Source organism: Giraffa tippelskirchi, chromosome 14 (assembly GCF_054371585.1).
Source record: "Giraffa tippelskirchi isolate mGirTip1 chromosome 14, T2T-mGirTip1v1.2.pri, whole genome shotgun sequence".
NCBI classification, from domain to species: domain Eukaryota; kingdom Metazoa; phylum Chordata; class Mammalia; order Artiodactyla; family Giraffidae; genus Giraffa; species Giraffa tippelskirchi.
This window is the reverse complement of record NC_137288.1, coordinates 8,213,800-8,238,775: the sequence shown is the minus strand read 5'-3', so window position 1 is coordinate 8,238,775 and position 24,976 is coordinate 8,213,800. Positions and strand designations below refer to the sequence as shown.

Sequence of the window (24,976 nt, the reverse complement as noted above, 5' to 3'; positions counted from 1 at the left end):
ACCCAGACAGCTACACCTGAAGAACGCTATTGGTTTGGATCTCAGACCACCTCAATATTGGGGAAAAACCTCACCCTAAAGACTGATGTCATGAGATAGCTAGAAAGAAGCGTAGGTCAAAGGCTCCTTAACATCAGAGTCTCCTTGCCATTTGCTGGGCGGAGGTAGAAATGGGTCTCTTCAATTAAGGGAAAGAGGTACACGAAGTACACCAATGGGTTTCCATCCAATGGAACCTCTTCACAACAGAGAAGCTAAGCATTCACAAATGCAAAAGATAGGAAACGGAACACGAGAGACTCCTTCCAAGTGGTGTATCTGAGAAGGGGTTCATATGGAAAGAGACGAAGAATGCACAGCACTCAGATTCCAAGAAACACCACCACCACCCTTGACCCTTCCCCTATGACCAACTCCGACCTGAAGCCTTTCTCTCCCTCTAACCTATCCCTAAAACATAACCCTCATCTAATCATATACATGTGGAATTCCTAGCATCCATCCATCCACACACGAGAGAGAAAGAGGAAGACACAGACGCAACTGAGAAAGGAAAAGAGAGGGACACAGCCAGAGAGAGACACGGAACCAAAGAGAGGAAAGGAGTCGATGGTCCAGACTTTTCCTCAATCTGTCTCGAAGGTAGAAGCAAAGACAGCGCCCATCCACCCCAGAAGGGGAAAAAGGAGGGAAGGTTTGCAGAGGAAAAGACAAGAACGCAGGGAGCCATTAGAAGCTCAGCCACCCGCAGAAGCCGAGCTGGGACACTTGAACAGAATCTCAATGGAAACAGAGGACCAGAAAGTTGGCTACTCTTTTCTACAAGAGAGGGAGACCTTCGAGTTTTCCTTTCGGTCCTCCAACTTGGATGCGGGGTCTCAAAACAGTCAGGAGGGGGAGTGCGTTTTCCTGGGTACCACGGCACATCCAGGCCTCGTTCTGCCCCATTCTGTGCTATGTCAGCCCTGGATGGAATCTTTCTTTCAGAAGTCTCAGCGCACGAGCTCCATGTGATATCGGCCCCAGGTGGAAAGGCATGGAGCTGCTCGTAGGCCGACAGACCTAGGAAGCAGATGGGAGAATGACGCCCACTCTGCAGATGGAGAGACTGGGGAAACCCTGAGGGGCATATGCTTGTCCAGGGCCACACCACTTATGAGAAGAAGGAGCCTGGTCTGAGAGCAGCAGGGCCCTCGGAGCTCAGGCCCTGGCTGCACCCAGGCCTCCCCAGGGCTGTGGGCTGGGCTGTGTGGGTGTCTCTGTGCCTGCACATGGCCTAAGGGGGGTGGTCGAGCAGTCAGAAACCCAGAGATTCCCTTGGGAAGTTTTGGGGAAGGGACCTCAGCACGAACCCCAGGCGATGATGTCACCTGCCGGCAACAGAACCCAACAGAACCCGCAACCCGGGTATCCAGGCCTCCAGAGTGGAGAGGAGCCCCCAGCCAGATCACTTGCTGCCAGGATGTTCTGCTGTTTGCCCATGCCCAGAGGCCGGGGCCTCAGGAGAGCTCACAGGCAGTGTGCGTGGGCACCCTGTCGACGTTGGCTCAGGACACCCCCGAGAGGCCTCTGGCCGTTTGCCCGGAGAAACAGAAAGGTAACACGGGGAGCCCCAGGCCGGGCCAGGCCACCTCGCCCATGCCACCCGGAAACACCGGGTCCTTTGCCTGTGTGTGTGGATGCGGGTTTCTCGGGGTGTGTCTCCCTCAAGGAAGCCCAGGCGGATGTGGGGTCAGAAGCCTGCGGACAAGTTGTGTCCACACCCCAGGGGAGAGCAGGCTGGGCCCGATGGGGAGTCTGCGGGCAGCAGCGGCCGCCCAGGCTGACCTCACACCCACAGGTGGGTCTCTTTCCTCCCGGGTGGGGATCTGAGCAGACACACGTCTCTGACCCTTCTGGGAAGAGAAGTTCGAGCAGGCAGAAGCAGCGGTTCCACTGGCCAGGCCCAGCTTGGAAAACTCCCAGCATGGCTGGCTGACGGTCACTGTCGTTGCAGAGCTTCCCACGTGATGAGGCCGAGGACGGGGACACCCCATCCACCTCCCGGAGGGAGGGGTCGGAGCACCACCCCCCCGCCCGTGAGGCCCAGTGCAGGCTCCAGGTGAGCGTGCCCACGGAGGCATCAGGCCCACCGGGGGAGAAGAGGAGGCGGGGAAGGCCTGCTGCAGAGACACCGCCCAGGATACACCCGCCGGCCCAGTCTGAGGCTGCCACGGAGCTCAGCACACCCGGCTCCGACCCAGAGTCCCGAGAACCCCGGCCTCTGAGGCAGCAGGAGGACCTGGAGCCCAGCACGCCAGAGCACAGAGGTGAGGACGCTGGGGCTGCTGCACGGGAGTGTGTGGGGACGGGGTGCTGAGCTACACAGGGACGAGTCCCCGAAAGCTGCTGCTGGGCCTGCAGCAAGCGCTGGCCTCACACCCCCCGCCCCCCGTCTCGCACACTTCAGTCCCAAAAGACATCCGACGCTGGGTATTCTTTGGGAATCTCTTGGAAGCTTTCTGTCCCGGGATACGCACATGCCAAGGCTGGCCTGTGGGCAAACTTTGCTTCTCCCCCAGCTCTAGCACTGACCTCCAACTGGAACCAGGCTCCACTTCCCAGACCTGTCCCTACAGAGGTGGTGGCTCCAGGTGCAGGACCCAGGGATCCACCGAGGGCAGATGGAGAACCGAGACTTGCCCTCGCAGAGACACCAGGCCAGCTGGGTACTGGCCAGCACACCGGGCAGATCGGATCTCCGTGCCTGCAGGACCCCCAGCCCCAGGCACTGATGTCCCACCCCCTCAGCCAGAACCTCCACCTCCACGTGCACCTGTACCTGCTCGGGCTCTGGCAGGAGAACCCGAGGCAGAGGAGGAGTCACCGCCTCGGCAGGGAGAGCCTGCCCTGGCTCCCGCGCAACACCCAGACGCCCACGATGACTCACCCACCCCTGCAGGGAGAACGAGCCCCCGCTCTGGACAGACACCCAGAGCCCTTGCCGGAAACACCACGTCCAGGGGAGCGGTCGGCTCTGCAGCCTCCATCCCTGTCTGCTCACCGTGGACGCCGGCAACTCGGTCTGCCCCCAGGGGACATGGAGTTCCTTTCCCCTGAACTGCTTTGCATTTGGTTTGTTTCCACCTTTCTGGTGATGTTTTCTTTTTTGTATGGTTTCCTGTATTTTTGTTGGTTAAGTTGGGATTCGTAAACTTTTTCATCATTGTTGCAATTTGGGAACACTGTTGTGTAACTCTGGTGATCCTGTGTTACCATCACCACTTGGTAGTTTCAGACCAGTTTGATCTTTATGTCCCACCCCCCAACAAAGCCTGGATTCAAGGCAAGCACGCCCTGTTCATCCCTTCCCCCGATCCTGAACACAATTTCATCTTTTCTTTGTGCATTCCTTCCTATATTCTTGGTGTCCCCAATCAATGACTCTCCGTGAAATGACTGAAGCAGTGTTTTTCGGACTCTCCACCTACTGTAAGACTCCATTGGAGAGTTCTCATTTTTATGTCATTTGAACTAGCCTTTGATATCTGAAAGGACGGTGTATGTCCTTTCAAGATACCATGTGCCAAACGAAGCCCTTTTGGCCACTGCCATCATTATCCAGGCAGGCATTGCTGTTTGAAGGGTGACATCTCAGCCAGAAGGCAGAGGCTGAGCTCGTCTTGTTGCACCAGCTCCCAAAAGAAGCCAAGAAAGGGAGCTGGAACAACAAACCACCCCAACGCCCAGGAAAGCGTTCTTCATGACATAAGGCTAGAAAATGACCCAACATCCTTGTGGCCCAGAACCCCTCTAGAAAATCACTGTTCCATAAAAAAGAGAAACACATGGGAAGTTCCAAGGAGAGGCAATGCCCATGGCCAGTGTACTTTAGAGACGGCCTGAGCGCTCCGGGGAAGACACGCACCGACGGAACCCCTTGGGAAACAGCAGGGATTCTCCTCACCGTCGTAAGGGTTTCCTCTGGGGACAACCTGCCCTGGGCACCACATGAGGGAGCAGACCGGCTTCTCTTCCTCTGCCCCCACACCATTCACTCATGAAGGCAGCTCAGGTGTTCTCATGCCCTGCCTGCCTGCCTGCCTGGCTCATCCGTGAGCTGTGACCACCTCCAGGGCAGGACTCCACCTTCTCCTCTCTGTGTACCGTGCATCTGCACACAGTGGGCTTTCAGAACCTTAGACTTGAGCCATTCCCACTCAAGCCAGAACCCTCCCCAGGAAGGAAAACAGCTGTGGAGTCATTTTGGCCCCAGCACTGGTTCCGAAACCCTGGCGGCTCCTACAGCCTCTACGGCGTGAAGAGGGAGGTCCCTTTTGACAGAGCTTTCCGGCTCTCAGATCTAAGCTGTTGTTTCACTGTCAGCTGTGTCTCTTCCGTTGCAGCCAGGTGGGCCACGCTGCTCCAAAGGAGCTCACAAGCTGAGTTTCAAGGGAGGACAGGGATGGCTACAACGTGCTGCAAACTGAGTGAGGGTCCCCACAATCCTCAGCAAAGGTCTGTGGTGTGCAAGTGGGGAGTAGAGGGCCCCCAAGTTCCAAAGGAAGGGAGGTACTCGGGAGCTAAAGCCCTTGGCTGCTGTGGTAGCAGCTGCAGATGGCAGCTCGTCCACAGTGCACTTCAAATGAGGTCATATGAGCGGGACTCTGGAAATGGCTCCGAAATCGAGAGAAAGGGGTCAGGGTATGTGGGAAGCCGGCGGGGTGGGGGGTGGATGAAGGAAGGTGTCCCTCCTCTCTCCAGTGCAATTTGGTTTGGTGAGTCTCAAAGCTACCAGATGGCACTTCCCAAGTCAGGCCCCCACAGGAATCAGGGTGGGCTGCGTGCCTCGGCCCCTGCCACAGGGACAAGCCACACCAGTGGCCTCCCTGAGCTCCAATGGCCGGATCTGGGGGTTCTGTCTGGGTGCACACCTCCTTGCTGTGGCCAAGTTCCCCCCTTCTCTGAGCACCAGCTTCATCCTCTCGAATGAGGACATCGAATGCTACCTTGGCACGTTACTCTCTTCATCCTGTGAAGACTCATTAGGCTTATCCTACAATTACTAGCTGGCCCGAAGAGATATCTCCTGAATCCAGATTAAGCTGGAGTCTCCCAGGCTCATCTGGCATGTCTTCCCTGAAGTCTGCCAAAACCCACACCATTGCATTTCCAGGGACTCCCCTTAGCCAGCTGGGCAGAAAACCCAGCATGCTTCAAACAAGCTGACAGACAAGCGGGAGAGGACTCACGGGCAGAAGGTTTCCCTCAGGTCTTGGGTGGAGCTCTGGGACCACAGCAGCAACGGGCCATCCCAGCCCCTGGGCTCAGCAGCGCCCTCATTCTCAGGCCGGCGGCTCTGCCCTGAGGGGAGCGGGAAGGTCACCAACTGCCGCAGGCGGACCTCACGCCCCTCCCACTGCTGGAGCCTGACCTCCCCCGGCCCCACCCCTTCCCCTACCCCAGCAGGACGACAGCTCGTCTTCCCCTGGCTTCCAACGTCAGGCCCGGCCCTGGGCCCCGATTGGGCACTGCCCCAGCCCGGAGCCAATCACAGTGGCCAGGGAGGTGGAACGCACCGATTGGCCAGGGCCAGGTCATGTGACCATACTCCCCAGGAAACTCAAATATTACCAAGGTTCCCTAAGAAACCAATGAACAAAATTATCCAGTAAAGGCAAACCGTACTTTTTAATGAGGCCAATGTCACAGAAAAAAAAAAAAAAAAAACCTTCACCATGAACTGCTCAAGGAAGCTAGTAAATAAACTTTCAGAAAAGTTTAGTAGTTTTTTTTTTTTTTTTTAAATAGGGTGACGGAGAGCTATACCTTTCCCGTCTATGTGAATTTAGGTTTAAACTATATTTCCCTTGGCTGTTATATAAGACAAAAAAACCCACATCACCCCCTTTCACTCACCCCCACCCCCCAAAAGTGTTTTAATGTATTGAATTTTTCTGTCCTCAGTTGTGTCTGATTCACGGCAACCCACGAACTCTACACAGCCAGGCTCTTCCGTCCATGGAATTCAGGGCAATTTTTTCTGTCCCAGTCAATGCCCACCCTGGGTGATCCAAAGGCAAGGGCTCAGAGGCCCCTGAGAGACTAACTCCTTTCAGCTGAGCACAGAGCTGGCTCCTCACTGGGATGCCTGTGGCCTGGGGCTCCCAGAGGGGAGAGCAGCACTCGCCCCACCGTGTGGTCACTGCTGGAAGTGCAGGCTGCTCCTCACTCCCCCTTGACAGTGTCCCTGACGGCAGAACAGTGTGAATCGAATCAAGGTGGTAATGCAAACTCCAATGCAACCAAACTCCCCACAAGGTCTCCAAAACCACTCAGGAACAGGGAATTGGAAACTGCAGGGGATGACATGAATGGAGATGGAGACTTGACACCTTACACCGAGTTCACTTCCACTTATCCCTAGACAAACTTTCCGTGAAAACTTGTCACCAATCTAGAAGAACAATGAGCAGAAACCGGACACGTGCTTTGAGTCTTCACACACAAAACTAAAAGGCAGTCCACAAAAAAAACCAGAGAATACAGTGGACTTGGCAAAATCAAAGATATCTACTGTGGGAAAGACCTCATGACAAAAGCAAAAGACAGGTCATACATCGCCAGACGAATGAGTGGAAACACAAAGCTTATCAAGGATGTGTCTCCAAACAGACAAAGAACACCAACACAACAAGCCTGTGAAAACTAGGGAAAGGTCTGAAGGGACACCAGACTGAGGAAGACACACACAGAGTATCCCGGATGATGTCCAGCACTGAGGTCCTGAAGAAACAACAGTCTAGTTGCACCCCCTCAGGCCTGTGTGACCGTGGATGAGGCCTCTGTTTCCCGGTGGCTCTGAGAGATGGACAGGGAGGAAGGGGAAGAGAAGTCACTTGCATTTCTAATACTCACAGCAAAGTCCTCCAATGAGAAGGGAATTATCACCCCCACTGACAATGCCATGCACTGAAGTGATATCCACGAGTCCATCTAACCCAGAAGGGAAGGATGCACCTGTTCTCACAAAACGGCGAGAGATGGAAGAAGGAAGATCAAGCCCACACCAATCACTGGAGAGAGAAGCTGTGCTCAGGGCTTGAAAAATTCCTATTGGTAAAATGATGTCACAGCCCCACAAGGCAATCCACAGCTTCGATGCTATTCCTCCCAAAATGCCAATGCATTTTCGCACCGAACAAAGAATTGCAAAAGGGGTACGGAAACAGAAAAGAGCCTAAATTGTCAATACAATCCGACGAAAAGGCCCCGATACGGACATCCAAGGTTGTGTGAAAGGAAATTAGACGACCAAACTAGGATCCTCAGGAGAGTATCGGAGAAGGCAATGGCGACCCACTCCAGTACTCTTACCTGGAAAATGCCCTGGACGGAGGAGGCTGGTAGGCTGCAGGCCATGGGGTCGCGCAGAGTCTGACACGACTGAAGTGACTTAGCAGCAGCAGCAGCAGCGGCAGGACAGTATGCTATTGGGAATACAACAACACACACAGATCCAGATCGATGGAATAAAGTTGAGGGTCCAGAAACAAACCCCAGCATCCATCGTCAACTCATCTCTGACACAGAAGGGGAGATTATCCAAATGGGAACAAGAAAGCCTCTTCAATCAATGTCCATGGGAAACCCAGACAGCTACATCTGAAGAACGCTATTGGTTTGGATCTCAGACCACCTCAATATTGGGGAAAAACCTCACCCTAAAGACTGATGTCATGAGATAGCTAGAAAGAAGCGTAGGTCAAAGGCTCCTTAACATCAGAGTCTCCTTGCCATTTGCTGGGCGGAGGTAGAAATGGGTCTCTTCAATTAAGGGAAAGAGGTACACGAAGTACACCAATGGGTTTCCATCCAATGGAACCTCTTCACAACAGAGAAGCTAAGCATTCACAAATGCAAAAGATAGGAAACGGAAAACGAGAGACTCCTTCCAAGTGGTGTATCTGAGAAGGGGTTCATATGGAAAGAGACGAAGAATGCACAGCACTCAGATTCCAAGAAACACCACCACCACCCTTGACCCTTCCCCTATGACCAACTCCGACGTGAAGCCTTTCTCTCCCTCTAACCTATCCCTAAAACATAACCCTCATCTAATCATATACATGTGGAATTCCTAGCATCCATCCATCCACACACGAGAGAGAAAGAGGAAGACACAGAGGGAATTGAGAAAGGAAAAGAGAGGGACACAGCCAGAGAGAGACACGGAACCAAAGAGAGGAAAGGAGTCGATGGTCCAGACTTTTCCTCAATCTGTCTCGAAGGTAGAAGCAAATACAGCGCCCATCCACCCCAGAAGGGGAAAAAGGAGGGAAGGTTTGCAGAGGAAAAGACAAGAACGCAGGGAGCCATTAGAAGCTCAGCCACCCGCAGAAGCCGAGCTGGGACACTTGAACAGAATCTCAATGGAAACAGAGGACCAGAAAGTTGGCTACTCTTTTCTACAAGAGAGGGAGACCTTCGAGTTTTCCTTTCGGTCCTCCAACTTGGATGCGGGGTCTCAAAACAGTCAGGAGGGGGAGTGCGTTTTCCTGGGTACCACGCCACATCCAGGCCTCGTTCTGCCCCATTCTGTGCTATGTCAGCCCTGGATGGAATCTTTCTTTCAGAAGTCTCAGCGCACGAGCTCCATGTGATATCGGCCCCAGGTGGAAAGGCATGGAGCTGCTCGTAGGCCGACAGACCTAGGAAGCAGATGGGAGAATGACCCCCACTCTGCAGATGGAGAGACTGGGGAAACCCTGAGGGGCATATGCTTGTCCAGGGCCACACCACTTATGAGAAGAAGGAGCCTGGTCTGAGAGCAGCAGGGCCCTCGGAGCTCAGGCCCTGGCTGCACCCAGGCCTCCCCAGGGCTGTGGGCTGGGCTGTGTGGGTGTCTCTGTGCCTGCACATGGCCTAAGGGGGGTGGTCGAGCAGTCAGAAACCCAGAGATTCCCTTGGGAAGTTTTGGGGAAGGGACCTCAGCACGAACCCCAGGCGATGATGTCACCTGCCGGCAACAGAACCCAACAGAACCCGCAACCCGGGTATCCAGGCCTCCAGAGCGGAGAGGAGGCCCCAGCCAGATCACTTGCTGCCAGGATGTTCTGCTGTTTGCCCATGCCCAGAGGCCGGGGCCTCAGGAGAGCTCACAGGCAGTGTGCGTGGGCACCCTGTCGACGTTGGCTCAGGACACCCCCGAGAGGCCTCTGGCCGTTTGCCCGGAGAAACAGAAAGGTAACACGGGGAGCCCCAGGCCGGGCCAGGCCACCTCGCCCATGCCACCCGGAAACACCGGGTCCTTTGCCTGTGTGTGTGGATGCGGGTTTCTCGGGGTGTGTCTCCCTCAAGGAAGCCCAGGCGGATGTGGGGTCAGAAGCCTGCGGACAAGTTGTGTCCACACCCCAAGGGAGAGCAGGCTGGGCCCGATGGGGAGTGTGCGGGCAGCGGCGGCCGCCCAGGCTGACCTCACACCCACAGGTGGGTCTCTTTCCTCCCGGGTGGGGATCTGAGCAGACACACGTCTCTGACCCTTCTGGGAAGAGAAGTTCGAGCAGGCAGAAGCAGCGGTTCCACTGGCCAGGCCCAGCTTGGAAAACTCCCAGCATGGCTGGCTGACGGTCACTGTCGTTGCAGAGCTTCCCACGTGATGAGGCCGAGGACGGGGACACCCCATCCACCTCCCGGAGGGAGGGGTCGGAGCACCACCCCCCCGCCCGTGAGGCCCAGTGCAGGCTCCAGGTGAGCGTGCCCACGGAGGCATCAGCCCCACCGGGGGAGAAGAGGAGGCGGGGAAGGCCTGCTGCAGAGACACCCCCCAGGATACACCCGCCGGCCCAGTCTGAGGCTGCCACGGAGCTCAGCACACCCGGCTCCGACCCAGAGTCCCGAGAACCCCGGCCTCTGAGGCAGCAGGAGGACCTGGAGCCCAGCACGCCAGAGCACAGAGGTAAGGACGCTGGGGCTGCTGCACGGGAGTGTGTGGGGACGGGGTGCTGAGCTACACAGGGACGAGTCCCCGAAAGCTGCTGCTGGGCCTGCAGCAAGCGCTGGCCTCACACCCCCCGCCCCCCGTCTCGCACACTTCAGTCCCAAAAGACATCCGACGCTGGGTATTCTTTGGGAATCTCTTGGAAGCTTTCTGTCCCGGGATACGCACATGCCAAGGCTGGCCTGTGGGCAAACTTTGCTTCTCCCCCAGCTCTAGCACTGACCTCCAACTGGAACCAGGCTCCACTTCCCAGACCTGTCCCTACAGAGGTGGTGGCTCCAGGTGCAGGACCCAGGGATCCACCGAGGGCAGATGGAGAACCGAGACTTGCCCTCGCAGAGACACCAGGCCAGCTGGGTACTGGCCAGCACACCGGGCAGATCGGATCTCCGTGCCTGCAGGACCCCCAGCCCCAGGCACTGATGTCCCACCCCCTCAGCCAGAACCTCCACCTCCACGTGCACCTGTACCTGCTCGGGATCTGGCAGGAGAACCCGAGGCAGAGGAGGAGTCACCGCCTCGGCAGGGAGAGCCTGCCCTGGCTCCCGCGCAACACCCAGACGCCCACGATGACTCACCCACCCCTGCAGGGAGAACGAGCCCCCGCTCTGGACAGACACCCAGAGCCCTTGCCGGAAACACCACGTCCAGGGGAGCGGTCGGCTCTGCAGCCTCCATCCCTGTCTGCTCACCGTGGACGCCGGCAACTCGGTCTGCCCCCAGGGGACATGGAGTTCCTTTCCCCTGAACTGCTTTGCATTTGGTTTGTTTCCACCTTTCTGGTGATGTTTTCTTTTTTGTATGGTTTCCTGTATTTTTGTTGGTTAAGTTGGGATTCGTAAACTTTTTCATCATTGTTGCAATTTGGGAACACTGTTGTGTAACTCTGGTGATCCTGTGTTACCATCACCACTTGGTAGTTTCAGACCCGTTTGATCTTTATGCCCCACCCCCCAACAAAGCCTGGATTCAAGGCAAGCACGCCCTGTTCATCCCTTCCCCCGATCCTGAACACAATTTCATCTTTTCTTTGTGCATTCCTTCCTATATTCTTGGTGTCCCCAATCAATGACTCTCCGTGAAATGACTGAAGCAGTGTTTTTCGGACTCTCCACCTACTGTAAGACTCCATTGGAGAGTTCTCATTTTTATGTCATTTGAACTAGCCTTTGATATCTGAAAGGACGGTGTATGTCCTTTCAAGATACCATGTGCCAAACGAAGCCCTTTTGGCAACTGCCATCATTATCCAGGCAGGCATTGCTGTTTGAAGGGTGACATCTCAGCCAGAAGGCAGAGGCTGAGCTCGTCTTGTTGCACCAGCTCCCAAAAGAAGCCAAGAAAGGGAGCTGGAACAACAAACCACCCCAACGCCCAGGAAAGCGTTCTTCATGACAGAAGGCTAGAAAATGACCCAACATCCTTGTGGCCCAGAACCCCTCTAGAAAATCACTGTTCCATAAAAAAGAGAAACACATGGGAAGTTCCAAGGAGAGGCAATGCCCATGGCCAGTGTACTTTAGAGACGGCCTGAGCGCTCCGGGGAAGACACGCACCGACGGAACCCCTTGGGAAACAGCAGGGATTCTCCTCACCGTCGTAAGGGTTTCCTCTGGGGACAACCTGCCCTGGGCACCACATGAGGGAGCAGACCGGCTTCTCTTCCTCTGCCCCCACACCATTCACTCATGAAGGCAGCTCAGGTGTTCTCATGCCCTGCCTGCCTGCCTGCCTGGCTCATCCGTGAGCTGTGACCACCTCCAGGGCAGGACTCCACCTTCTCCTCTCTGTGTACCGTGCATCTGCACACAGTGGGCTTTCAGAACCTTAGACTTGAGCCATTCCCACTCAAGCCAGAACCCTCCCCAGGAAGGAAAACAGCTGTGGAGTCATTTTGGCCCCAGCACTGGTTCCGAAACCCTGGCGGCTCCTACAGCCTCTACGGCGTGAAGAGGGAGGTCCCTTTTGACAGAGCTTTCCGGCTCTCAGATCTAAGCTGTTGTTTCACTGTCAGCTGTGTCTCTTCCGTTGCAGCCAGGTGGGCCACGCTGCTCCAAAGGAGCTCACAAGCTGAGTTTCAAGGGAGGACAGGGATGGCTACAACGTGCTGCAAACTGAGTGAGGGTCCCCACAATCCTCAGCAAAGGTCTGTGGTGTGCAAGTGGGGAGTAGAGGGCCCCCAAGTTCCAAAGGAAGGGAGGTACTCGGGAGCTAAAGCCCTTGGCTGCTGTGGTAGCAGCTGCAGATGGCAGCTCGTCCACAGTGCACTTCAAATGAGGTCATATGAGCGGGACTCTGGAAATGGCTCCGAAATCGAGAGAAAGGGGTCAGGGTATGTGGGAAGCCGGCGGGGGTGGGGGGTGGATGAAGGAAGGTGTCCCTCCTCTCTCCAGTGCAATTTGGTTTGGTGAGTCTCAAAGCTACCAGATGGCACTTCCCAAGTCAGGCCCCCACAGGAATCAGGGTGGGCTGCGTGCCTCGGCCCCTGCCACAGGGACAAGCCACACCAGTGGCCTCCCTGAGCTCCAATGGCCGGATCTGGGGGTTCTGTCTGGGTGCACACCTCCTTGCTGTGGCCAAGTTCCCCCCTTCTCTGAGCACCAGCTTCATCCTCTCGAATGAGGACATCGAATGCTACCTTGGCACGTTACTCTCTTCATCCTGTGAAGACTCATTAGGCTTATCCTACAATTACTAGCTGGCCCGAAGAGATATCTCCTGAATCCAGATTAAGCTGGAGTCTCCCAGGCTCATCTGGCATGTCTTCCCTGAAGTCTGCCAAAACCCACACCATTGCATTTCCAGGGACTCCCCTTAGCCAGCTGGGCAGAAAACCCAGCATGCTTCAAACAAGCTGACAGACAAGCGGGAGAGGACTCACGGGCAGAAGGTTTCCCTCAGGTCTCGGGTGGAGCTCTGGGACCACAGCAGCAACGGGCCATCCCAGCCCCTGGGCTCAGCAGCGCCCTCATTCTCAGGCCGGCGGCTCTGCCCTGAGGGGAGCGGGAAGGTCACCAACTGCCGCAGGCGGACCTCACGCCCCTCCCACTGCTGGAGCCTGACCTCCCCCGGCCCCACCCCTTCCCCTACCCCAGCAGGACGACAGCTCGTCTTCCCCTGGCTTCCAACGTCAGGCCCGGCCCTGGGCCCCGATTGGGCACTGCCCCAGCCCGGAGCCAATCACAGTGGCCAGGGAGGTGGAACGCACCGATTGGCCAGGGCCAGGTCATGTGACCATACTCCCCAGGAAACTCAAATATTACCAAGGTTCCCTAAGAAACCAATGAACAAAATTATCCAGTAAAGGCAAACCGTACTTTTTAATGAGGCCAATGTCACAGAAAAAAAAAAAAAAAAAAAAAAGCTTCACCATGAACTGCTCAAGGAAGCTAGTAAATAAACTTTCAGAAAAGTTTAGTAGTTTTTTTTTTTTTTTTTAATAGGGTGACGGAGAGCTATACCTTTCCCGTCTATGTGAATTTAGGTTTAAACTAGATTTCCCTTGGCTGTTATATAAGACAAAAAAACCCACATCACCCCCTTTCACTCACCCCCACCCCCCAAAAGTGTTTTAATGTATTGAATTTTTCTGTCCTCAGTTGTGTCTGATTCACGGCAACCCACGAACTCTACACAGCCAGGCTCTTCCGTCCATGGAATTCAGGGCAATTTTTTCTGTCCCAGTCAATGCCCACCCTGGGTGATCCAAAGGCAAGGGCTCAGAGGCCCCTGAGAGACTAACTCCTTTCAGCTGAGCACAGAGCTGGCTCCTCACTGGGATGCCTGTGGCCTGGGGCTCCCAGAGGGGAGAGCAGCACTCGCCCCACCGTGTGGTCACTGCTGGAAGTGCAGGCTGCTCCTCACTCCCCCTTGACAGTGTCCCTGACGGCAGAACAGTGTGAATCGAATCAAGGTGGTAATGCAAACTCCAATGCAACCAAACTCCCCACAAGGTCTCCAAAACCACTCAGGAACAGGGAATTGGAAACTGCAGGGGATGACATGAATGGAGATGGAGACTTGACACCTTAAACCGAGTTCACTTCCACTTATCCCTAGACAAACTTTCCGTGAAAACTTGTCACCAATCTAGAAGAACAATGAGCAGAAACCGGACACGTGCTTTGAGTCTTCACACACAAAACTAAAAGGCAGTCCACAAAAAAACCGAGAGAATACAGTGGACTTGGCAAAATCAAAGATATCTACTGTGGGAAAGACCTCATGACAAAAGCAAAAGACAGGTCATACATCGCCAGACGAATGAGTGGAAACACAAAGCTTATCAAGGATGTGTCTCCAAACAGACAAAGAACACCAACACAACAAGCCTGTGAAAACTAGGGAAAGGTCTGAAGGGACACCAGACTGAGGAAGACACACACAGAGGATCCCGGATGATGTCCAGCACTGAGGGCCTGAAGAAACAACAGTCTAGTTGCACCCCCTCAGGCCTGTGTGACCGTGGATGAGGCCTCTGTTTCCCGGTGGCTCTGAGAGATGGACAGGGAGGAAGGGGAAGAGAAGTCACTTGCATTTCTAATACTCACAGCAAAGTCTTCCAATGAGAAGGGAATTATCACCCCCACTGACAATGCCATGCACTGAAGTGATATCCACGAGTCCATCTAACCCAGAAGGGAAGGATGCACCTGTTCTCACAAAATGGCGAGAGATGGAAGAAGGAAGATCAAGCCCACACCAATCACTGGAGAGAGAAGCTGTGCTCAGGGCTTGAAAAATTCCTATTGGTAAAATGATGTCACAGCCCCACAAGGCAATCCACAGCTTCGATGCTATTCCTCCCAAAATGCCAAAGCATTTTCGCACCGAACAAAGAATTGCAAAAGGGGTTACGGAAACAGAAAAGAGCCTAAATTGTCAATACAATCCGACGAAAAGGCCCCGATACGGACATCCAAGGTTGTGTGAAAGGAAATTAGACGACCAAACTAGGATCCTCAGGAGAGTATCGGAGAAGGCAATGGCGACCCACTCCAGTACTCTTGCCTGGAAAATGCCCTGGACGGAGGAGCCTGGTAGGCTGCAGGCCATGGGGTCGCGCAGAGTCTGACACGACTGAAGTGACTTAGCAGCAGCAGCAGCAGCGGCAGGACAGTATGCTATTGGGAATACAACAACACACACAGATCCAGATCGATGGAATAAAGTTGAGGGTCCAGAAACAAACCCCAGCATCCATCGTCAACTCATCTCTGACACAGAAGGGGAGATTATCCAAATGGGAACAAGAAAGCCTCTTCAATCAATGTCCATGGGAAACCCAGACAGCTACATCTGAAGAACGCTATTGGTTTGGATCTCAGACCACCTCAATATTGGGGAAAAACCTCACCCTAAAGACTGATGTCATGAGATAGCTAGAAAGAAGCGTAGGTCAAAGGCTCCTTAACATCAGAGTCTCCTTGCCATTTGCTGGGCGGAGGTAGAAATGGGTCTCTTCAATTAAGGGAAAGAGGTACACGAAGTACACCAATGGGTTTCCATCCAATGGAACCTCTTCACAACAGAGAAGCTAAGCATTCACAAATGCAAAAGATAGGAAACGGAACACGAGAGACTCCTTCCAAGTGGTGTATCTGAGAAGGGGTTCATATGGAAAGAGACGAAGAATGCACAGCACTCAGATTCCAAGAAACACCACCACCACCCTTGACCCTTCCCCTATGACCAACTCCGACCTGAAGCCTTTCTCTCCCTCTAACCTATCCCTAAAACATAACCCTCATCTAATCATATACATGTGGAATTCCTAGCATCCATCCATTCACACACGAGAGAGAAAGAGGAAGACACAGAGGGAATTGAGAAAGGAAAAGAGAGGGACACAGCCAGAGAGAGACACGGAACCAAAGAGAGGAAAGGAGTCGATGGTCCAGACTTTTCCTCAATCTGTCTCGAAGGTAGAAGCAATGACAGCGCCCATCCACCCCAGAAGGGGGAAAAGGACGGAAGGTTTGCAGAGGAAAAGACAAGAACGCAGGGAGCCATTAGAAGCTCAGCCACCCGCAGAAGCCGAGCTGGGACACTTGAACAGAATCTCAATGGAAACAGGACCAGAAAGTTGGCTACTCTTTTCTACAAGAGAGGGAGACCTTCGAGTCTTCCTTTCTGTCCTCCAGCTTGGATGCGGGGTCTCAAAACAGTCAGGAGGGGGAGTGCCTTTTCCTGGGTACCACGGCACATCCAGGCCTCGTTCTGCCCCATTCTGTGCTATGTCAGCCCTGGATGGAATCTTTCTTTCTGAAGTCTCAGCGCACGAGCTCCACGTGATATCGGCCCCAGGTGGAAAGGCATGGAGCTGCTCGTAGGCCGACAGACCTAGGAAGCAGATGGGAGAATGACCCCCACTCTGCAGATGGAGAGACTGGGGAAACCCTGAGGGGCATATGCTTGTCCAGGGCCACACCACTTATGAGAAGAAGGAGCCTGGTCTGAGAGCAGCAGGGCCCTCGGAGCTCAGGCCCTGGCTGCACCCAGGCCTCCCCAGGGCTGTGGGCTGGGCTGTGTGGGCATCTCTGTGTCTGCACATGGCCTAAGGGGGGTGGTCGAGCAGTCAGAAACCCAGAGATTCCCTTGGGTAGTTTTGGGGAAGGGACCTCAGCACGAACCCCAGGCGATGATGTCACCTGCCGGCAACAGAACCCAACAGAACCCGCAACCCGGGTATCCAGGCCTCCAGAGCGGAGAGGAGCCCCCAGCCAGATCACTTGCTGCCAGGATGTTCTTCTGTTTGCCCATGCCCAGAGGCCAGGGCCTCAGGAGAGCTCACAGGCAGTGTGCGTGGGCACCCTGTCGACGTTGGCTCAGGACACCCCCGAGAGGCCTCTGGCCGTTTGCCCGGAGAAACAGAAAGGTAACACGGGGAGCCCCAGGCCGGGCCAGGCCACCTCGCCCATGCCACCCGGAAACACCGGGTCCTTTGCCTGTGTGTGTGGATGCGGGTTTCTCGGGGTGTGTCTCCCTCAAGGAAGCCCAGGCGGATGTGGGGTCAGAAGCCTGCGGACAAGTTGTGTCCACACCCCAGGGGAGAGCAGGCTGGGCCCGATGGGGAGTGTGCGGGCAGCGGCGGCCGCCCAGGCTGACCTCACACCCACAGGTGGGTCTCTTTCCTCCCGGGTGGGGATCTGAGCAGACACACGTCTCTGACCCTTCTGGGAAGAGAAGTTCGAGCAGGCAGAAGCAGCGGTTCCACTGGCCAGGCCCAGCTTGGAAAACTCCCAGCATGGCTGGCTGACGGTCACTGTCGTTGCAGAGCTTCCCACGTGATGAGGCCGAGGACGGGGACACCCCATCCACCTCCCGGAGGGAGGGGTCGGAGCACCACCCCCCCGCCCGTGAGGCCCAGTGCAGGCTCCAGGTGAGCGTGCCCACGGAGGCATCAGCCCCACCGGGGGAGAAGAGGAGGCGGGGAAGGCCTGCTGCAGAGACACCGCCTAGGATACACCCGCCGGCCCAGTCTGAGGCTGCCACGGAGCTCAGCACACCCGGCTCCGACCCAGAGTCCCGAGAACCCCGGCCTCTGAGGCAGCAGGAGGACCTGGAGCCCAGCACGCCAGAGCACAGAGGTGAGGACGCTGGGGCTGCTGCACGGGAGTGTGTGGGGACGGGGTGCTGAGCTACACAGGGACGAGTCCCCGAAAGCTGCTGCTGGGCCTGCAGCAAGCACTGGCCTCACACCCCCCGCCCCCCGTCTTGCACACTTCAGTCCCAAAAGACATCCGACGCTGGGTATTCTTTGGGAATCTCTTGGAAGCTTTCTGTCCCGGGATACGCACATGCCAAGGCTGGCCTGTGGGCAAACTTTGCTTCTCCCCCAGCTCTAGCACTGACCTCCAACTGGAACCAGGCTCCACTTCCCAGACCTGTCCCTACAGAGGTGGTGGCTCCAGGTGCAGGACCCAGGGATCCACCGAGGGCAGATGGAGAACCGAGACTTGCCCTCGCAGAGACACCAGGCCAGCTGGGTACTGGCCAGCACACCGGGCAGATCGGATCTCCGTGCCTGCAGGACCCCCAGCCCCAGGCACTGATGTCCCACCCCCTCAGCCAGAACCTCCACCTCCACGTGCACCTGTACCTGCTCGGGCTCTGGCAGGAGAACCCGAGGCAGAGGAGGAGTCACCGCCTCGGCAGGGAGAGCCTGCCCTGGCTCCCGCGCAACACCCAGACGCCCACGATGACTCACCCACCCCTGCAGGGAGAACGAGCCCCCGCTCTGGACAGACACCCAGAGCCCTTGCCGGAAACACCACGTCCAGGGGAGCGGTCGGCTCTGCAGCCTCCATCCCTGTCTGCTCACCGTGGACGCCAGCAACTCGGTCTGCCCCCAGGGGACATGGAGTTCCTTTCCCCTGAACTGCTTTGCATTTGGTTTGTTTCCACCTTTCTGGTGATGTTTTCTTTTTTGTATGGTTTCCTGTATTTTTGTTGGTTAAGTTGGGATTCGTAAACTTTCTCATCATTGTTGCAATTTGGGAACACTGTTGTGTAACTCTGGTGATACTGTGTTACCATCACCACTTGGTAGTTTCAGACCCGTTTGATCTTTATGCCCCACCCCCCAACAAAGCCTGGATTCAAGGCAAGCATGCCCTGTTCATCCCTTCCCCCGATCCTGAACACAATTTCATCTTTTCTTTGTGCATTCCTTCCTATATTCTTGGTGTCCCCAATCAATGACTCTCCGTGAAATGACTGAAGCAGTGTTTTTCGGACTCTCCACCTACTGTAAGACTCCATTGGAGAGTTCTCATTTTTATGTCATTTGAACTAGCCTTTGATATCTGAAAGGACGGTGTACGTCCTTTCAAGATACCATGTGCCAAACGAAGCCCTTTTGGCCACTGCCATCATTATCTCCAGGCAGGCATTGCTGTTTCAAGGGTGACATCTCAGCCAGAAGGCAGAGGCTGAGCTCGTCTTGTTGCACCAGCTCCCAAAAGAAGCCAAGAAAGGGAGCTGGAACAACAAGCCACCCCAACGCCCAGGAAAGCGTTCTTCATGACAGAAGGCTAGAAAATGACCCAACATCCTTGTGGCCCAGAACCCCTCTAGAAAATCACTGTTCCATAAAAAAGAGAAACACATGGGAAGTTCCAAGGAGAGGCAATGCCCATGGCCAGTGTACTTTAGAGACGGCCTGAGCGCTCCGGGGAAGACACGCACCGACGGAACCCCTTGGGAAACAGCAGGGATTCTCCTCACCGTCGTAAGGGTTTCCTCTGGGGACAACCTGCCCTGGGCACCACATGAGGGAGCAGACCGGCTTCTCTTCCTCTGCCCCCACACCATTCACTCATGAAGGCAGCTCAGGTGTTCTCATGCCCTGCCTGCCTGCCTGCCTGGCTCATCCGTGAGCTGTGACCACCTCCAGGGCAGGACTCCACCTTCTCCTCTCTGTGTACCGTGCATCTGCACACAGTGGGCTTTCAGAACCTTAGACTTGAGCCATTCCCACTCAAGCCAGAACCCTCCCCAGGAAGGAAAACAGCTGTGGAGTCATTTTGGCCCCAGCACTGGTTCCGAAACCCTGGCGGCTCCTACAGCCTCTACGGCGTGAAGAGGGAGGTCCCTTTTGACAGAGCTTTCCGGCTCTCAGATCTAAGCTGTTGTTTCACTGTCAGCTGTGTCTCTTCCGTTGCAGCCAGGTGGGCCACGCTGCTCCAAAGGAGCTCACAAGCTGAGTTTCAAGGGAGGACAGGGATGGCTACAACGTGCTGCAAACTGAGTGAGGGTCCCCACAATCCTCAGCAAAGGTCTGTGGTGTGCAAGTGGGGAGTAGAGGGCCCCCAAGTTCCAAAGGAAGGGAGGTACTCGGGAGCTAAAGCCCTTGGCTGCTGTGGTAGCAGCTGCAGATGGCAGCTCGTCCACAGTGCACTTCGAATGAGGTCATATGAGCGGGACTCTGGAAATGGCTCCGAAATCGGGAGAAAGGGGTCAGGGTATGTGGGAAGCCGGCGGGGGTGGGGGGTGGATGAAGGAAGGTGTCCCTCCTCTCTCCAGTGCAATTTGGTTTGGTGAGTCTCAAAGCTACCAGATGGCACTTCCCAAGTCAGGCCCCCACAGGAATCAGGGTGGGCTGCGTGCCTCGGCCCCTGCCACAGGGACAAGCCACACCAGTGGCCTCCCTGAGCTCCAATGGCCGGATCTGGGGGTTCTGTCTGGGTGCACACCTCCTTGCTGTGGCCAAGTTCCCCCCTTCTCTGAGCACCAGCTTCATCCTCTCGAATGAGGACATCGAATGCTACCTTGGCACGTTACTCTCTTCATCCTGTGAAGACTCATTAGGCTTATCCTACAATTACTAGCTGGCCCGAAGAGATATCTCCTGAATCCAGATTAAGCTGGAGTCTCCCAGGCTCATCTGGCATGTCTTCCCTGAAGTCTGCCAAAACCCACACCATTGCATTTCCAGGGACTCCCCTTAGCCAGCTGGGCAGAAAACCCAGCATGCTTCAAACAAGCTGACAGACAAGCGGGAGAGGACTCACGGGCAGAAGGTTTCCCTCAGGTCTCGGGTGGAGCTCTGGGACCACAGCAGCAACGGGCCATCCCAGCCCCTGGGCTCAGCAGCGCCCTCATTCTCAGGCCGGCGGCTCTGCCCTGAGGGGAGCGGGAAGGTCACCAACTGCCGCAGGCGGACCTCACGCCCCTCCCACTGCTGGAGCCTGACCTCCCCCGGCCCCACCCCTTCCCCTACCCCAGCAGGACGACAGCTCGTCTTCCCCTGGCTTCCAACGTCAGGCCCGGCCCTGGGCCCCGATTGGGCACTGCCCCAGCCCGGAGCCAATCACAGTGGCCAGGGAGGTGGAACGCACCGATTGGCCAGGGCCAGGTCATGTGACCATACTCCCCAGGAAACTCAAATATTACCAAGGTTCCCTAAGAAACCAATGAACAAAATTATCCAGTAAAGGCAAACCGTACTTTTTAATGAGGCCAATGTCACAGAAAAAAAAAAAAAAAAAAAAAAGCTTCACCATGAACTGCTCAAGGAAGCTAGTAAATAAACTTTCAGAAAAGTTTAGTAGTTTTTTTTTTTTTTTTTAATAGGGTGACGGAGAGCTATACCTTTCCCGTCTATGTGAATTTAGGTTTAAACTAGATTTCCCTTGGCTGTTATATAAGACAAAAAAACCCACATCACCCCCTTTCACTCACCCCCACCCCCCAAAAGTGTTTTAATGTATTGAATTTTTCTGTCCTCAGTTGTGTCTGATTCACGGCAACCCACGAACTCTACACAGCCAGGCTCTTCCGTCCATGGAATTCAGGGCAATTTTTTCTGTCCCAGTCAATGCCCACCCTGGGTGATCCAAAGGCAAGGGCTCAGAGGCCCCTGAGAGACTAACTCCTTTCAGCTGAGCACAGAGCTGGCTCCTCACTGGGATGCCTGTGGCCTGGGGCTCCCAGAGGGGAGAGCAGCACTCGCCCCACCGTGTGGTCACTGCTGGAAGTGCAGGCTGCTCCTCACTCCCCCTTGACAGTGTCCCTGACGGCAGAACAGTGTGAATCGAATCAAGGTGGTAATGCAAACTCCAATGCAACCAAACTCCCCACAAGGTCTCCAAAACCACTCAGGAACAGGGAATTGGAAACTGCAGGGGATGACATGAATGGAGATGGAGACTTGACACCTTAAACCGAGTTCACTTCCACTTATCCCTAGACAAACTTTCCGTGAAAACTTGTCACCAATCTAGAAGAACAATGAGCAGAAACCGGACACGTGCTTTGAGTCTTCACACACAAAACTAAAAGGCAGTCCACAAAAAAACCGAGAGAATACAGTGGACTTGGCAAAATCAAAGATATCTACTGTGGGAAAGACCTCATGACAAAAGCAAAAGACAGGTCATACATCGCCAGACGAATGAGTGGAAACACAAAGCTTATCAAGGATGTGTCTCCAAACAGACAAAGAACACCAACACAACAAGCCTGTGAAAACTAGGGAAAGGTCTGAAGGGACACCAGACTGAGGAAGACACACACAGAGGATCCCGGATGATGTCCAGCACTGAGGGCCTGAAGAAACAACAGTCTAGTTGCACCCCCTCAGGCCTGTGTGACCGTGGATGAGGCCTCTGTTTCCCGGTGGCTCTGAGAGATGGACAGGGAGGAAGGGGAAGAGAAGTCACTTGCATTTCTAATACTCACAGCAAAGTCTTCCAATGAGAAGGGAATTATCACCCCCACTGACAATGCCATGCACTGAAGTGATATCCACGAGTCCATCTAACCCAGAAGGGAAGGATGCACCTGTTCTCACAAAATGGCGAGAGATGGAAGAAGGAAGATCAAGCCCACACCAATCACTGGAGAGAGAAGCTGTGCTCAGGGCTTGAAAAATTCCTATTGGTAAAATGATGTCACAGCCCCACAAGGCAATCCACAGCTTCGATGCTATTCCTCCCAAAATGCCAAAGCATTTTCGCACCGAACAAAGAATTGCAAAAGGGGTTACGGAAACAGAAAAGAGCCTAAATTGTCAATACAATCCGACGAAAAGGCCCCGATACGGACATCCAAGGTTGTGTGAAAGGAAATTAGACGACCAAACTAGGATCCTCAGGAGAGTATCGGAGAAGGCAATGGCGACCCACTCCAGTACTCTTGCCTGGAAAATGCCCTGGACGGAGGAGCCTGGTAGGCTGCAGGCCATGGGGTCGCGCAGAGTCTGACACGACTGAAGTGACTTAGCAGCAGCAGCAGCAGCGGCAGGACAGTATGCTATTGGGAATACAACAACACACACAGATCCAGATCGATGGAATAAAGTTGAGGGTCCAGAAACAAACCCCAGCATCCATCGTCAACTCATCTCTGACACAGAAGGGGAGATTATCCAAATGGGAACAAGAAAGCCTCTTCAATCAATGTCCATGGGAAACCCAGACAGCTACATCTGAAGAACGCTATTGGTTTGGATCTCAGACCACCTCAATATTGGGGAAAAACCTCACCCTAAAGACTGATGTCATGAGATAGCTAGAAAGAAGCGTAGGTCAAAGGCTCCTTAACATCAGAGTCTCCTTGCCATTTGCTGGGCGGAGGTAGAAATGGGTCTCTTCAATTAAGGGAAAGAGGTACACGAAGTACACCAATGGGTTTCCATCCAATGGAACCTCTTCACAACAGAGAAGCTAAGCATTCACAAATGCAAAAGATAGGAAACGGAACACGAGAGACTCCTTCCAAGTGGTGTATCTGAGAAGGGGTTCATATGGAAAGAGACGAAGAATGCACAGCACTCAGATTCCAAGAAACACCACCACCACCCTTGACCCTTCCCCTATGACCAACTCCGACCTGAAGCCTTTCTCTCCCTCTAACCTATCCCTAAAACATAACCCTCATCTAATCATATACATGTGGAATTCCTAGCATCCATCCATTCACACACGAGAGAGAAAGAGGAAGACACAGAGGGAATTGAGAAAGGAAAAGAGAGGGACACAGCCAGAGAGAGACACGGAACCAAAGAGAGGAAAGGAGTCGATGGTCCAGACTTTTCCTCAATCTGTCTCGAAGGTAGAAGCAATGACAGCGCCCATCCACCCCAGAAGGGGGAAAAGGACGGAAGGTTTGCAGAGGAAAAGACAAGAACGCAGGGAGCCATTAGAAGCTCAGCCACCCGCAGAAGCCGAGCTGGGACACTTGAACAGAATCTCAATGGAAACAGGACCAGAAAGTTGGCTACTCTTTTCTACAAGAGAGGGAGACCTTCGAGTCTTCCTTTCTGTCCTCCAGCTTGGATGCGGGGTCTCAAAACAGTCAGGAGGGGGAGTGCCTTTTCCTGGGTACCACGGCACATCCAGGCCTCGTTCTGCCCCATTCTGTGCTATGTCAGCCCTGGATGGAATCTTTCTTTCTGAAGTCTCAGCGCACGAGCTCCACGTGATATCGGCCCCAGGTGGAAAGGCATGGAGCTGCTCGTAGGCCGACAGACCTAGGAAGCAGATGGGAGAATGACCCCCACTCTGCAGATGGAGAGACTGGGGAAACCCTGAGGGGCATATGCTTGTCCAGGGCCACACCACTTATGAGAAGAAGGAGCCTGGTCTGAGAGCAGCAGGGCCCTCGGAGCTCAGGCCCTGGCTGCACCCAGGCCTCCCCAGGGCTGTGGGCTGGGCTGTGTGGGCATCTCTGTGTCTGCACATGGCCTAAGGGGGGTGGTCGAGCAGTCAGAAACCCAGAGATTCCCTTGGGTAGTTTTGGGGAAGGGACCTCAGCACGAACCCCAGGCGATGATGTCACCTGCCGGCAACAGAACCCAACAGAACCCGCAACCCGGGTATCCAGGCCTCCAGAGCGGAGAGGAGCCCCCAGCCAGATCACTTGCTGCCAGGATGTTCTTCTGTTTGCCCATGCCCAGAGGCCAGGGCCTCAGGAGAGCTCACAGGCAGTGTGCGTGGGCACCCTGTCGACGTTGGCTCAGGACACCCCCGAGAGGCCTCTGGCCGTTTGCCCGGAGAAACAGAAAGGTAACACGGGGAGCCCCAGGCCGGGCCAGGCCACCTCGCCCATGCCACCCGGAAACACCGGGTCCTTTGCCTGTGTGTGTGGATGCGGGTTTCTCGGGGTGTGTCTCCCTCAAGGAAGCCCAGGCGGATGTGGGGTCAGAAGCCTGCGGACAAGTTGTGTCCACACCCCAGGGGAGAGCAGGCTGGGCCCGATGGGGAGTGTGCGGGCAGCGGCGGCCGCCCAGGCTGACCTCACACCCACAGGTGGGTCTCTTTCCTCCCGGGTGGGGATCTGAGCAGACACACGTCTCTGACCCTTCTGGGAAGAGAAGTTCGAGCAGGCAGAAGCAGCGGTTCCACTGGCCAGGCCCAGCTTGGAAAACTCCCAGCATGGCTGGCTGACGGTCACTGTCGTTGCAGAGCTTCCCACGTGATGAGGCCGAGGACGGGGACACCCCATCCACCTCCCGGAGGGAGGGGTCGGAGCACCACCCCCCCGCCCGTGAGG

General features: G+C 55.0%; 1 protein-coding gene and 1 long non-coding RNA gene across 3 annotated transcripts in view; one reads left to right on the top strand and one right to left on the bottom strand.

The window, feature by feature from the left end:
- LOC145534171 (uncharacterized) overlaps positions 1 to 24,976 on the bottom strand; it is a 63,309-nt gene that overhangs the window by 27,385 nt on the left and 10,948 nt on the right. The window contains exons 3-5 of one of the 2 annotated variants that reach the window (XR_014074304.1): positions 20,494 to 20,605; positions 12,861 to 12,972; positions 5,232 to 5,343 (exon numbers count right to left, since the gene is read on the bottom strand). This is a non-coding gene — a long non-coding RNA (uncharacterized LOC145534171). Of the gene's footprint in view, positions 1 to 5,231; positions 5,344 to 9,098; positions 12,973 to 20,493; positions 20,606 to 24,976 lie in introns of those variants that run through there. The other variant, XR_014074305.1, reaches the window with a different exon arrangement.
- Positions 1,428 to 3,211, top strand: LOC145534056 (uncharacterized). Its single transcript, XM_081561423.1, has 3 exons — positions 1,428 to 1,597; positions 1,997 to 2,309; positions 2,562 to 3,211. The coding sequence occupies exons 1-3, from the start codon at positions 1,463 to 1,465 to the stop codon at positions 3,191 to 3,193; spliced, it is 1,080 nt and encodes a 359-aa protein (XP_081417549.1). The 5' UTR covers positions 1,428 to 1,462; the 3' UTR covers positions 3,194 to 3,211.

Excerpts from the sequence above, each read along its gene's own strand:
- LOC145534056 (XM_081561423.1), top strand. The coding sequence starts at position 1,463 with ATGTTCTGCTGTTTGCCCATGCCCAGAGGCCGGGGCCTCAGGAGAGCT. Across the intron at positions 1,598-1,996 it reads TTGCCCGGAGAAACAGAAAG|AGCTTCCCACGTGATGAGGC; the intron begins GTAACACGGGGA and ends CTGTCGTTGCAG. Across the intron at positions 2,310-2,561 it reads CAGCACGCCAGAGCACAGAG|CTCTAGCACTGACCTCCAAC; the intron begins GTGAGGACGCTG and ends CTTCTCCCCCAG.